The 15,875-nt window shown below is 35.9% G+C and overlaps 1 protein-coding gene across 1 annotated transcript in view; it reads left to right on the top strand.

Moving 5' to 3' along the window:
* The window catches only part of FBXL17 (F-box and leucine rich repeat protein 17), a 252,591-nt gene that overhangs the window by 64,702 nt on the left and 172,014 nt on the right, over positions 1-15,875 (top strand). Inside the window, exons 9-10 of the mRNA XM_037373398.1 lie at positions 883-912; positions 9,025-9,155. Of these exons, the coding sequence (XP_037229295.1) occupies positions 883-912; positions 9,025-9,155 (161 nt within the window). The remainder of the gene's footprint in view (positions 1-882; positions 913-9,024; positions 9,156-15,875) is intronic.

Raw genomic sequence — 15,875 nt, forward strand, 5'->3', positions numbered from 1 at the left:
ATGAAAACTATGCATGTATGACTATAGGTTATATTTACATACCTCCTACTTTTATGTTGGGTATATAATTTGGAAATCAGACAGATGGGTTATGTAGTCCAAGGCTTTGTGGGAAATTCCCACACAGATTGCTTTTCAGGTGCATGCTTTGGTTGCTGCATTATTCCGGCCTAGATTTATTGAGTATTTAATAGATGTCTTATCCTTCAACGAAGTGACTTTATAATACCATTTATTTGATTGAAGAAAAGTCAAGATCTTGATTTTTCTTATTAACATTTAGTTCTGATTTTCATGTGGTTTAATAATAATAAACTATTCAAAATCATTTACGTAGGAGTGACATTGTTGCACATAGCCCTTCAAAAAATAACAACTAAAAGAGTGCTTTGCATAAACTTGGAAAAAGTCATATGGCGTAAGTAAGTGGTGCACGTGCTTTTTGTTGGGATTTGAGACTTGGGGATTCTAATTTCCTTCCCTGAAGCTGTGCCAGTAGAAGCTTTCTGTAGGCTATTGACGCTGCAAAGACAGTGATGTGATAATCCTGAACACTAGGTGGTGTTCAGCCTGGCGAAGGGAAGGCTCTGGGGAGACATTGAAGCCTTTCAGTACTTGAAGGGGGCTCATAAGAAAGATGAGGACAGACTTTTTAGTAGGGCCTGTCGTGATAGGACAAGGCGTAATAGTTTTAAACTGAGAGAGTGTAAATTCAGACTAGATAAGGAAGGAATTTTTTATAGTAAGGGTGGTGACACACTAGAACAGGTCGCTGGGAGAGGATGCCCCATCCCTGGAAACATTCAAGGTCAGGCTGGATGGGGCTCTGAGCAACCTCATCTAGTTGAAGATGTCCCCGACCATTGCAGGGGGTTGGACTAGATGACCTCTAAAGGTCCCCTCCAACCCAAAGTATTCTATGAATCAGTGATATGACATCTTCTGTAAGGTTTGCAAAGTATTTTTTCACATACAGATGACTTCTGTGCATGATAATGAGGTATTTTTTACATTGATGGCTACTTCAATACAGGCAAGTGGGGTGCTGCCATATATTGAGGGGGAAAAAGAAGTGAGATGTTCCCAGTCATACAGTGGCTGGGCAATGGTATTGGAATTCAGTGTGCTTTACTCTAAGCTACCAACAAGGGATACCTGGTTAATCTCGCTGCAGTGACTTCAGCAGTGCTTCCATGTGGCTCCTCTGTCAGGTATTACTTCCTCATAGTACAGCAGGCAGTTTTAACAGAAACTGAATTGCACTGAAGTATCCGGCACAGACATGTTCCATTTCTACAGTTCTTTGGAGGACATAAACTCCAGCTGGGAATTAAAGCGAATACCTGTGGAGGAGCAACATGATATTCAACTCCTGGGTCTGTCTTTTTCATTACTGATCTGTTGATGACATCATTATTTTTGTTCTAACCATCAAGTATTTCTTATGGTCATTTTCTTGTTGAGTTCTTAACTGGAACTTTATATGTGCATAGTAGTAATTCCAGTCCCATGTTCTTAGAAAATGTGGAATCTGATTTTTGCTTTACGTGGCCTGTGAGTGTGTCCTGCAAGGCTGTGTAGAGCTAGTTCCCTTCTGTCCTGCTTCCTGTGTGCAAACTGGAGATAACAGCCCTGGCCTCTGTTGGAAAATTGCTTTGAGGCTGATGGATGTATAAAAAGTGAGTGGGTTATTATTACTGTATTTCCCCCCTGGTAATGTTAGCTGTCTTTAAAAATAGTGGCACTTGAAAATTCTGAATTACAGTGCTGCTGAATCACAGAGCAATTTTAATAGCTAATTTTGGAGTATGGTAGAGAAAATACATATTTTAGAAAAAGAAGAAACATTCAGGGTTTATTTTCATTATTTTTATGTTGAACATAATGACATGCAACAAAACTTACTTCTTGAACAAAACCATGTTATCACACTGCTGCCTTTTTTCCTTGAAGTTATTGTAAACTAAAAAAAAAAATGCACCTAAAGTAAATAGTGATTATTGGCCAAGATGAGAGGCACTGCATGACACAGGGAGAGAGAAGGGGAATGAGGGGGAGTGTGAGTGTGTGTATACGCAATTCACAGTTATACTCCCAATTGAAACCAGTGGTTTGTTCTGGTGATGTAGAATGTTTTATTTTTCTTTGTAGCTGTAACCTGTACAAGTGTCACGAAAGATCTGCATGATCTGTTTTATTAGAAAAATTAGTCCTACATGTGTCAGCTTTGTTCCTATGGAGGAGGGAAGAACATATACTGGATATAGTGTTGATTCATCTTCTGTTATCAGTACATCCCCAACTATTATTTGCTTGCTTTATTTTTTTTCTCATTCTATTATTTACTTACCTTTCCCTGCATCATTTGTATTTGTGGTTGTTTTTTTTTTTTATTGTTTTCTCCTTTCCTCTCCTCACATCCTTTTTTCTTTCAAGAGTTTATTGCTGGTTATTTTTCACTTCTCACTTTCTTCTTCTCCTGTAAACATGAAGGCCTATGGAAATGTGCAAAGTACCTATGCATGTTAGGTAATTGCATTGAAGACAGAATAACCACACTGGGTCATTTTTATTCATTAACTAAATATGAAAAAGAAACTCTATATGCTAACTAGTGAAGTAGTGGTTTTTTAATTTTGTAACTTGGGCCCCAAAAGTGGTGGTCTTTTTTCCCCTCCTGTGATAATTGCTTCTCAGCAATTCAATTGTTGCACTTCTAACAGAAATTCAACAGCTGGCACCAGCAAATCTCAGCATCCAGGCATAGTTTTATTTCCAAGCCTCTTCCTTGGCTTCTTCCGTTGAGTTCTGATACATACACAAGAGTAGTTGCTTTCTAGCAGTATAACTCATCTGTGCTTCTTACCATGTATTTCTGACAGTCTGTGTCAGGTAAATTTTATTACAGACGTTTTCATCTAAATATGTGTGAATCCTTGGACAACATCTTGATAGAAAAATGTTCTAACTTACTCTTCTAATCACCAATACATGGAGTCAGTTTATCTAAGAACTTTTTTTGGAACAATGTGATCTCACTTCTTTGTCTCATAATTGTTATCTGATAGTCATGTCCAATCTAACTGACTTGTACCTGCGTCTTAGTTGGTGGCCAGTATGAAGTCAATCAAAATTCAGATTTATAGAGCAAATATTTAGGGCTCAGTGCAGACATTATTTGCTTGAGAGATATATGTAATGATACTCTACACATGAGAAAACTGATTTTTGCAGGAGCCTTTTCTAAACTGAGGTACTGTATGGTCCTTTAGTAACTGATTTGGTTTGACATGAAGTGCTTAGCTTTTTGCTCTTTGTATGGTAACATTTCAGCATACCTTCTACTCTTACAAAGTCATGCTTCCTATATGAGAACATGATTGTTCTTTGGCTAGGTCTAGAGAAAACAATTTTTTTTTAAGCAATTTATGTAATGAACTATATTTCATATGATGGCATATGATTTATTTGAATCTGTGTGCATTTAATAAGATGCCTTTTTAAATGCTAGTCTTCCAGTCATAGGAAAAAGTAAGTAATTTCTGAACATAGTGGTGTTGGGAAATTCTTTGTGAGGATTGGCTTGATACTTTAAATGGCATGGTGCTATAGACTCTGTAAGGGAACCTTTTTACATCTTGTCAAACTAAAGCTAACAATTCTGTTGAATGAACAAGAAATTCTTCTAATAATTTTTAAGGATCTAGTAGTTGTACCCAACTGCAGTTTCTTTCAAGTTGCAATGAAGTAAAAAAGGTATTGTAGAGAAGAATGATTGCATGGTTGAAAGGGTTTCAGTGCTCTGTGGGGGTGTGAAGCTTTCCAGGAAAAAAAAAGCCAAGGTTCTTTAGTGGTACTTGAGAGTAAATAACACAAAGGGAGGGTAAACTATGACTCAGCAATAGTGTAATTCAACAGCAGCTTTTAAAGTTCATAAAGTGGAGGTGAGTCTTGTAACACAGGTACTACATATGCAGTTTATATATGTGTACAAGTAGCTCCTCTGCAATGGGTCTTTATGTTTGAAAGGAGGGCAATATATTTATTTTTGTAGCATGACTTGTAAAGTATACATGCAGTACATCAAAACCCAAATTATTATTATCAATCATCTTGGAAGGAGTAGCAGCTTGAATACAAATGTCATCCACTTTAGTATTGTGTTTTGCTGTGGTACATTACAAAACAAAGGCAAATTTATTTCCTTAATCAACACATACTTTCTTTTATTCTCAGGCAAGGTTCTTTACAAATACCTATACTCTTCAAAACAGACTTTTTCTGTGTTGCTTTATTGTGAGTGATGCAAATTAAATGTGCTTATGACACTAGTTTTTAATGTGTATTTTTTATTTAAGCAATGGGAGCTCAATGTTCTGTAATATTTAAGAAATTAAATTAAAAGTTGTGCATATGCGGAACATTAAATCAGTCTATGGGAAAACAGTCTCCTCAGTAACCATTAAATCATTTTCCAATTCTTTAAACCATGTATGATTACTGTTTCAGGAACACAGTGTATCTCAATAACATAGTTCAGTTACTGAATCTCTTAAGTAAAAATTAATGTATGTGACTTTTTAAAAAATAGTTTATAGATTCTATTGACATAATAATAAAAAGAATGTGATTGGTAGTTTTCTCAGTTTGCTATTTTTTATATCCTGTGATGATACATTTGTTTTGAGGGGCTTAAATTAGAGAGCAGTTTGTTCCCTGAAGGCAAATATACACAGAGAGCATCAAGAAAATTAAGCTTAATTAGCAGAAGATGCGAGTTTAAAGCTCATTAAGTCCTTATAAACACTTTCCTTCAGAAATAATTTGGCTTTAGTTCTGAAGAGCGTTGATCTTATGTGAATTGTTTAGTGGTGAACTTGGCAGTGTTAAGTTTATGCTTGGACTCGTTCTTAAAGGCATATAATTCTATTCTATGATTTTTAAGGAAGCAGATCTCTACGGGAATTGTGGAAGAATGTGGGGAACAAAAAACAGTAAAAAATATTGCATGCTCATATTGATAGACCTCTACAATAACAGCTAAATATGCACAGGAGTTGATACATCCACACTGAAAAACTACCTGTGATAATAATTTTTTATCATCTGAAGTATAGGAAATTTATCCTAAACTTGAACAGCCTCTTTTCTCTCTCCTTTTTTTCTTTTTTTTTTGTTACGGTAGTTTTCAAATGCTCTAGCTTCTTGATTAGCATTGCATATATTTTAATATTACAAGTTCTAGTAATCAAGATAGAGGTCTTAGGAAATCCATAACATTCAGGCACACAAATAGTATGATAATCTCTGAATCTTTGAATATATCAACTGCCATAAAATGTAATTTAAACCAACTAACGAGAGTGTTGAACAAAAATGATTTGAAATATTTGAGATCCAAAAGTAGTAGGTATTTTCTTATAAATAATAGTATTTAATTTTTTAATCTTAACATGTTTTTAAAAGACATGAAGGTCTGTTTTTCAAACTTCATTTGTCCATTTTGTGATCTCAGTGGTTCTTTTGCATCTGTCATTCACAGTGGAACAATTCCCTTTCAGTACATTGTAACAGGCAATCTCCTCAGAAAACCTTCACATACTGGGCTGTCAATTCAGTCTGTAGGACTGGGAGGAAGGGACCAACATCCTGCTCCCTTCTAATCTCATTCAGCTAACCAGGCTCCCTCTGAAATTTAAATGCTATTATTATACTATCTCATAACGATTTTAACACTGAGTCAATATTCAGTAATTTCAGTAAGGTTGTTTATATATGCGGCACACACAATTAGTTTAACTGTTCTTGCTTTCTCTTAATTCTTGTATTTTATTTTCTATTTCATATTTTTAAGCCCTCTGTCTACTCTTTCCATTGTCTGTTTTATTGCCACATTAAATATTCCTCGTTCAGTTAAAGCATTTTGGCTGCTGGAGCTGAGTTCAGAGTTTAAATTCTGCTCATGCTGAGCATTCTTTGTAGAGCTATAAAATTAAGAGTTGCAAGAAAGTGTGAATATCTGTAGAAGAACGGCCCTGAAATTGCTCAATAAAATGGTGTAGCTGCATGAAGTAAATGGGGGGGAGAGGGAAGAAAAAGAAAAAATTTATTCATCCTGGTGTGCCAAGATTGAGTATTTAAGTCACAGAATATCCTTTTCCTATGGAAAAATGCTAATTAAAATTATGCTATTTTAATCTCAAGATTCATGCGTGCACTGAAGATAGGAACATCTCAACTGTCCAGTTGTCCACTTCAGAGAAGTTTAATCTTTTAAAATATCATACCACCTTAAATGTGAGGGTTAGAGGTAGAATATAAAACTTGCATAATTTTTCTTGCCATTTTCTTATAATACTAGTGATTAATAAAGAATTCAGCATTGTAGCATTAATTCCTTAAGATTATTTTTTCAGGTAAAATATAAAATGGGACATTTGTCATTGAAGTATGTATCCTGGGTGTTTTGTTTTGTTTTTTTTTTTTTTTTTTTTTTTTTTTTTTAATGAAAAATGGTTACCTGTCCATTTATAACAATTTTCTGACTGGTACTAAGACGTTGATTTAAATAGGCAAAGGGGTATTCTTTTCACCTGCTATGTTCAGATCGATACAAAATCATGTCAGACGGTCCAGTACTTAAGGGAGTGTGTATCCAGTTCTGCAGCTCTTCGAAGTCATTCACTCGTCTGAAATGGCAATAGTGAGGTTGTATAGAGCAAATTACACTTGAGGAGTTTGTATCAGTCTGAGGCAGTCTCTTCAAACTTCAAAAGGCAGTAAGGTTTTCTGGATTGACTGTTATGCTTGATAAAAAGAAGAATTAACCTACCGAGTAGGTCAGGTGTCAGGTAGGCTGTTTCAAACGAATGAATGTGACTGTAAAAAAGGCAAGTGATGGTTGAGTTACTGTATAGTGAATATAATGGTAGATCATTACTCGTATGAAGGAAGGAAACAATGAGGGAATGATCATTCTGTGACAGTAAAGGGTAAAATCTACCTTGCAAACCTTATTAATTTGGTCAATAGGAATACTAGGAATTCAATTTTGGTTTTGAGTCTACCCATCAAATGCAAAAGTCTCCGTTTTCCCTGGGAAATCACAAATTCTTTCTGCTGCATTCATCATTGCCTCAATAAAGTAGATACTCTACCATTACCTCTTACTTAAATGTCTAACATGGCCTGAAATTTAAAGAAGCGCTGACCTCCATGCATTAATTTGTCTTCAATGTAAGTTCATGTTTTTTACTCTCTAGAGTAATGACAAAAATATCATCAGTATTGTCACCTGGATATAAGAAGATTGTTGTCTTGAAAGAACATGTGTTTTCGTTAAGACTTCTGTTGTGGTTTGTTTGTTTTTTTTTTAATGGGAAGATTTTCTCTGCGTCTTTGAGGTCTTCTGGTGAATATTGGTTTACTGTCATAGAACATATCCATTGTTGAATTGTCGAATCATTCTTGTTATTGCCAACATAGTATAAAGGCTAAAGTATCTAACAGGAATAGCTGTATGGAGGTGAGGGAACCTCAAGTTGCTGTTAAGTTTCAGCACCTTCTTGTAACTTGTACAGAAAAAATGAGGGATTGATTGTGAGCATTTTTTGGGTGCATAGAAGGCAAGTCTTTTAAACTCCTGCTAGAGCAATACATATGGAATGGAGAGAGACAGAGCTGATAAAATCTGTCCATTTTACCAACACAGTATTAATCATTGTGTGTTTTTATGCCTAATAGGCAAGTAAGATTATCAGAAGTTTATATGGGATTGCAACAAGCAGCTCCACCGTACACCTGTGGTAGTGTCCTAATAATAGGAATATTACTGTCCTACTTCCTGTAGATGTACCCTGGAGTTGTTTCTCCTTAAGTTGTGTCATGTTCCTTAATTCTTATGCTTGTTCTGCAGAATTTTTGGAAGCAGTATGTGGTTTATCTTCAGCTTTAGTTTGGAGAATGTTAAGAACTTCTGGAACAAAACACTAAAACACCTGTTCCTGTAGAAGACTACCTACATGTGAAGTCCTCATTTTTTTCCTTTTCATCTCTTTTTATCACTCCCTCCCCCCCTTCCCCAGCACTGACTTAATAATTAACTACTGAAGTGGACCAATTATATGATCTCAGTTGTATGCCTTTGCTTAAGCAAATCCTTAGTGACTTAAATCACTGAACAGGATTATTTTTTTCTCTCTTGCGGGGAAGGTAGGTTTAATTAAAGTGTCAGTATTACCTAATGCAATTATTTTTCCAGAGTATAACAGAGATTATTTCAGACAGCTTAAGAAGCAAACAGCACTTGGAGGTTATTATGACTAAACTGATCTGTTTTTCAAGGATATTGCAGAAATCTGTAAAAATCTTCTTTGAATCCATAGCTAATAAAAGTAGTAAGAGGGTTTTGTTTACTTTTGAAGGACGTTGTAATGATTAACAATAGTAATAAATCAGATTAATCAGTGCATAAATCTTAATCATACTGTTCTGTGACTCCAACTGCTGTTGTTCAGAATATCCAAGTTGTTGTTGATGGCTGCACAAGTGAGACTACAGTAAAAATTCTTTATTTTCAGGGAGTCTCTAGTATTTACTTAGTTTGAAAGCCTTAGGCTCTGGCGTCTTTAATCATGTGCATTTGAATGTAAGCACAAATGTGCTGTCTCCCTTCCATGCTATGCTTTTCTTGTAACTAAATGAGCTGGTATGCTACTTTTAACTATATGGAGTGTAAGATACCAAAGGAGGAAGGTGTAGGCCCCTATTGTCGATGTATTGGAGCATGAATGAGAGTGTCCTGATTTCATGGAGTCACCGAGTGCCTGAATTCCAGATTTACTAAAGTTGGATTTTATTAATATCTTTGATATGTTTCCTTTCTGATAAAAATACAGTAATTTCATCTGTCTTGACTAGCTCACACACATTATACGTGATTCCAAGAAGTGTAACAGTTTTTATAGCAGTTATATATAAGAACAGATTTTAGATCAATTCTTTCTATTATATTTGTCTCAACAGCTAAGAAATCTTTCCAGTTTGGACCTACGTCATATCACAGAACTGGACAATGAAACAGTGATGGAAATAGTAAAGAGATGCAAAAACCTTAATTCCCTCAATCTGTGTCTGAACTGGATCATTAATGACAGGTAACTTCATTTTAGCATCTAAAACCAGTATAAGGTACATTTAACTGGTTGTATTAGTTGAGAATAATTCCTCATGGCTCGGGGGTTGCAGGGGATCAATAAATGCAAGCAGTGTTTTCTGAGTGCTTTTCTTGCTTGTTTTGTTTAAATCATCTAGATGTATTTTACAGACTGTACATTTCTGTAGCAAGGAAAAGTTTATTTATGACTAGATGGCAGCACTAATCTGTTTACTGTAGATTTAATGAGAATGCGCTCTTTACCATGTGTCATTGAATTGTACAATTGGAATTGACTCCTTCTGTAGGTAGCTAGGATTTAAACAGATTTATATGCATACAAAAAATGAAGCATATTTTTGACTACATAAGGAAAAATAAACTGCTTGTGGGTTAACTAGTGGAATTCATGTTTCTGTAGAAAACCAAAAGTCCTTCATTGTTTGGGGGAGAGACTTGCCAGGATGAGACTTGAAAGAATAACTGGGGTATTACTTCAGGCTTTTCCTTTTGACCTGAATACCTCCTATCCTGATGCATTCTGTCCTTTTGATTAATTTATTTTAACATTAAATAAATACACACAGATGATATATCAGTCTGTTGCAAATTAGATGAAAAATGAAAAAACTATTGAGAATTTAAAAAGCTGAAGTTTCCTCTTAAAATGAGAAAATACGAGAAAGCCACACCTCAAGGTGTGCAGAAGAGAACATTTTGAATTACTTAGGACAGATTGGTTTATTATAACTGGTGTTTTAAACAAAATGAAAGAAACACTTTTAACAGAGAGGGGTTCTAAAACAGTTTCATATAAACCAGAATGATGTTTTAGCAATTACACTTCTTCCCCTTGGTTGCAGATTTTTTTCTAACATACTCTCTTTCAATGTTTTCTGAAGTCTTTAAGAATTCGCTAAAGTGTAAATGAGATCTAGACTTCGGCAGAAGTATAATGTTCTAAAAATACTACAGTTCAGCTGTGAAAACAGGAAGTATGATTGAACTTTTATTGTAACTCCTTTTAGCCTTTAAGACTGTTTCTTGATTTTTGTAGGTTTAGGTCAGACCCTTAATGCAACTTCACAGGTTTTGGAAGAACTTAGTTGCCTCAGATCTTTCTGTCTGTAGGGTCTTATTTTCATATGCAGAATAAGGCTACTGTAATGGAAAATTTTAAAGTAAGTCAGAAAAAATAATAATAAGAAAAATGTAAATTTAAGACAGGCACTTTACAGGTTTTAATTAAAGTGCTTAGAAATAGTATACCTTTTCTGCATGAAAGTTTTGAGCAGGACAGTCTGCTAAGTATGATCCAAAATGACGCCAAAGTATTCTTGAAATTACTAGAATTACTAGAATAAGAAATACATCTTTTAAGTAAATGCATATAACTCTCAAACATCATATTGAATATAGTTAAATTATGAAGCTTAAAAAGAAAAGGAAACCCTTTCCAGCAATGACAGATAGCCTGCTATTGTATGTAAACTTTTAGATCATTGACTTTTGTCTCTGTAGTTCTCTGCATTTTGTCTCTATTTCTAATTATACCTGTCAGTACTTTTTCAGCATACAACTGATAACTAAAACTTGACTACAAATTTAAGTTTAGTTATTTCAATTAGCTTCTAGCTAAAAAAGCAAAGAGAGAATTTAGAAAATAGGGCCTTTGTTGAATCTTATTCATAGGCAGACATTTGGCAATTCAAGTATGTTTTTCTGTTTTACAAGTGAGATGAAGCTCCAAATACTAGTCTTAATTTTGCCTACTCCTCCTAAATGCTGAATTAAGAATTGCTGAAAACTATGTAAAAGGAACGTGATACAACCACTTGGGGTTTAATCAATGTAGACACTGGTTCAGCAGAGTATTATGAGCATACTCACTTTGAGGGTATGAGTGAGCCTTCAGATGTTCACAGGACTGTTTCAAGTGCTTACCTTGGGTAAAAAACCAAGCTGATTTAAAGTAAATTGGTTTGTTAATCATTTAAGGCAAGGCGAACTTTATCTTTTTTGTTGTTTTTATTTGATGGCTCCTAATCAAGAGGGGATGTCAGAGGAGATTTTGCATCTTCATACCCTTAAGTAAACCTTTTGCTTATTGTTGTTGCTAACACATAAGAGATAGTAGCAGTCTAATGTTTTACCTTATTCTTCGTTTCAAAACAGAGAGATCAGTTCTACCACCTCACCACCACACCTCCCACCCCCCATTATTGAGCCTGCTTACTTCTGAGATCCAACTACACAGGGATTCTATTCCAGAATTTTTTCAAACTTTACAGGACACTTTTTTGTTCTGTTTAGAATGGCTAAGGGTTGGTGGGGATTTTTTTTGTTTTTGTTGTTGTTGTTTTTTAAAGCCTTGGAAAACTGTTTCCCTCCATTCCTTTTTGCAAAGTCAAGGGAGAAAGAAAAAAAAGTTCTCAAAAAAATGGTATAGCTTAAAAAGGTATCTGTGATTTGTCTCTTAGCGGTAGTTGATTATTGGTATGTTTTAGAGCAGAAGTAAACCACTGGTTTTAAAACTTTGTTTTAGATTTCTTTATTGCTTCCAGGAATCCATAACAATTCTTCCATAAGGAAATCTGTGGCCCCAGAATATTTATAACATTCTCTTGCTTGTGACACAGTATTGGATCTAATGCTGTGATGGTTACAGCTCTTGCTAAGTAACTGAAAGTATCTGAATTACAGAGAACAAGATTCGTGCATGGCAGGCACTTACTAAGATTTTTTGGTGCTGTGATTCTTTTTCACGTGCAGAAATTAACAAGAACTATTATTTCTCTATTTTGATTAAAGCTATTTTTGTTTTTGAAAGTATGCAACTCAAAGGCTTATGTAGGGCAGTAAAAAATAATTTAATTTTACCTAAGGCAAAAGATATGTTCAGTGTGTTCAGTTGAGATACTCTTGACATTATTTTTAAAACGAAAGAAAACTCGGTCTCTTATAATGACTTGTAAAAAAAGGCTCTAAAAGTTGCGAGTTAAGCAAGATCAAAAAAAGACCTATTAAAGTAATCTAGCATAATGATTTCTTCTCAAAGAATTACAGCTCCCTCAAAAGCTTCATATACTATTTGTCATGTTGGTTAAATATGTTATAGAAACAGTCCTACTAGTTCTGTAAAATGGGAACAAAACCAAACTTGCAAATTCTTTTAGGATGCATCATGAGTAGATTATCTCAGGTCTTTGCAATTGGAAAGGAGTAAAAGTGAGTTCTCTGTACATGGTGGTGTGAATAATATATCCTAAGGCTTGATTTGAATAACCTTATGACCTTGAAGTTGTCTTAATGGTCACTGCATTTGCTCTTTTGACTTTTAATTGATACAATAAAAATACTGACATGTAGAAATAAATCTCACGGAGGATTGAGGAAAATGTAGTATGACATACTGGCAGTTTTCAGGGATGTGTGATTTTTCTAATAGTTCGAGGGATGTCTGCCATGTAGTATATCCATAAATGACCAAGGAGCAAGCAGCAAGTAATCTAACATTATTTTTTTTGTGGATCTTATCTCTGTGGGCCTTGAGTTGCAATTCACTTTGATTTCTGTATTACATAATTTACCTATAGGTAGACATTTAAGAGCTGTGCAGTGACAGTCAAGTCTTTAGAGTATTTCTGCTTCCATAAGTCATCCTTCATACTAAAACACTCCCTTAGAAATATTTGTATAGGATTGAGGATGTTTGCTAGCCCCTATTGTATCTGTGGTTCTTCTAATAAACATCATGGCATATGTACTACTGCAGATAAGGTAAGGGACTTTACCTAGTGCTACAGTGATATTTTTTTGGTGCTATAGCACTGCCAGTCATCTGCGGTAAGGTTCCACCTGCATAACAAAATTAATGATTGGTTTTGAAGCCACAGGACAATAATTTCCCAGCCATTTGAGAACATTGGTCCTTCTGTAGGTAGTGCCATGTGTTCTTGTAGTAATTGTCAAGAGAGCTGTATTTTTCACGTAAATTATCGCACACTGGTTGTAGGTGACTTTGTTAGCAGGTGCTGAGATTTGCAGAGCACCTGGAGGTTGTTGAGAGTAAGATGTGTTTTGTGACTTGGAGGCAGATAAGCAGTATCTGCATGGCACAGTGAATCAGCAAGGAATGTAGGTTGATGACCTTCTAGTAGTATCACTGCTATCAGACTTCTGATTAGTGATGTGGGACAAGGTAAGCCTTACGTGTTCCTCCTTGAGCTTTCGGCACAGGTGGGAAGCCTGGATTTGGTCTAATTATACAAGTTCTGAGAAAACTGCTGTCCTTCTGTAGTGCTTTCATGAAATACTGCTTTGGATAAAAGAGTACATGGTGTAACGGGACAGTCTCCCCATACTGTAATGATTAAGACTTGGTGAGGATTCTGGTTGGAGTCCAGGATTTGGAAATACAGACTTTTTGACAAGGGTAGTAGTCAGGAAGTCAAGATATGGAAGACATTCAGAGGAACTATGGTTGGAAGCCAGACCATAAGCCTGAAAACCAAAATGTTTACAGCAGCACAGGAGAAAGGAGCATTTTCTCCTTTGAAAGAGGCTTCATCTGCTTTGTTCTACCGGGCCACTAATGCAGCATTGTTTTCTCAGGACTGGGTATCATACTTGTTGGCATAGAGCATATGGGGGTTTCTATGTTGTTACTTAGCACAGTAAATTGTTAATGTGGTCTTCCATACGCTTTATAAGTGTTTAAAAAAATCTGTGTTGACTGCCTACCATGACTTCATGTGAAGCCATGTAATCTGCCTTGGGAGCATCTGCTATGATCTGGATGTGTTGTGGGTAGATGATACAATGCTGAAGATAGTCTCAGCACGTGATGAGTTTACTGTGTTTAGCCCCAGAACTGCTGGTGTATGTGAATGGCCCAACATTTCATGAGCAGATGTAAGCATCAAAATAGTAGCTCAATTCTTAGAATATATTATTAATAAAATGCAGGATTAGTGAATGCTAGAATTATTTTCAAGAAATGTAATAAAATGAATCTTATCTTCCTGAAAGTGTAAGCCTCTTCATACTTGATGTGGAAATTATTTTAATAAAATGACTTCTAAAATAAAAATGTATAAAGCTTTCAGCTTGCATATATTTTTGCCCAGGCAAAGATGTTCATTTTATCTGTGGTGCCTACAAATGCTAATAGAGTATCTTAGTATTCATCACTTTTAATCTGACTGAGGTGGAAATGTACTTCAGGAGCACTGATACTTATTCCTGTCGTTTTGTATAATCTGATTTTGGGGGTAAAGTAGAGCCTTCCAGAAAAGTAACTGTATTTTTATATGTTATTAGTCATGAACCATTGTAGGTGAATACCAACATTTCTTAATTTTAATTTAATTTCATCTTTTCAGTGTTATCTGAAAGATGATCTCCTTTGAGTTCTCTGCATATTTATCAGGTGTTTAGTCAGCTACATTAAAAACTTGAACTCAGTAAAAAGTTACATAATGTCACACAAATTAATTTTACTTTTAAAATTACTTATTCTTTTGAATGTCTTTTTAATGAAATTTGTAAGAAAATTGGCTTCACCCTGCAGATGTGTTTTGTAAAATGATTTGAGGCTGACTGTCAGATTTTTTTTAATTTCAAAATACAGCATAGAAGTTGGACAAAGGAAGATAATTGGCATGCTTTGGTGAATTATCAACTTTAAATTCTGGGTCGTCATTTCTTTTTTTTAAATGTTTATGAAATAATCCAGAGTGGTGGGTTAATGTTGGTGGGCTGCCAGATGCCCACCAGCTGCTCAGTCACTTCTCTCGTCCCTTCTGTGTTTGTCCCCCCACCAATAGGACAGGAGGAGAAAGTAAGATGGAAAAGCTCGTGGGTCAAGATAAAGACAGGGAGATCACTCATCAATTACTGTATGGTCGAAAAAGACTTAACTTGGAGCAGATTAATTTATTGCCAATTAAAAATAGAGTAGGATAGTGAGGAAAAAAGGGAAAAAATAAACCATCTTCCCTCACCCTCCCCTTCTTCCCAGGCTCAACTTCAGTACTTCATTCCCAGCTTGTTGACCACCTCCCCCTGAAGCCATGCAGGGCGGTAGGGAACAGGGACTGCAGTCAGTCCGTAAGACTTCATCTCTGCCACTCTATCCTCACACTATTCCTCTGCTCCAGTACGTCATCTTGCAGCATTTTAGGAGCAGGGAGGCTGCAGGGGGTGGCTTCTGTGAGAAAAAGCCAGAAAGTGCTCCTATGTCAGATAGCCAGTTCCAGCTGGCTGCAAAACAGACCCACTGCTGGCCAAAGCTGAGGCAGGCAGCGATGTGGTAACATATTTACAAAGGGTAGAAGACGCTGCACAACAGAGGGGTGAGGGAAATGGACACCAATATCAGTGAAAAAGGAGGAGGTGCTCCAGGCACTGGAGCAGAGATCCTTCTGCAGCCTGTAGTGAAGACCATAGTGAGCCAGGCTGTCCTTCTGCAGCCCATGGAGGTCTATGATGGAGCAGATATCTGCCCGTGGGGGACCCCATGGTAGAGCAGGTAGACGTGCCCTGAAGGAAACTGTGACCTCATGGAGAGCTCGTGCTGGAGCAGGCTCCTGGCAGGAAACATTAGATTGGAACAGATCACTCTCATACTGTCTGCAAAGTTTTAACAATAATAAAAATAGAAAACGCGTTCTAATAATTAAGTGTAACAGTCCTTTCATTGAGGTTTTAGCCTGCTAAT

The sequence above is a fragment of the Falco rusticolus genome, chromosome Z (assembly GCF_015220075.1).
Source record: "Falco rusticolus isolate bFalRus1 chromosome Z, bFalRus1.pri, whole genome shotgun sequence".
NCBI lineage: Eukaryota > Metazoa > Chordata > Aves > Falconiformes > Falconidae > Falco > Falco rusticolus.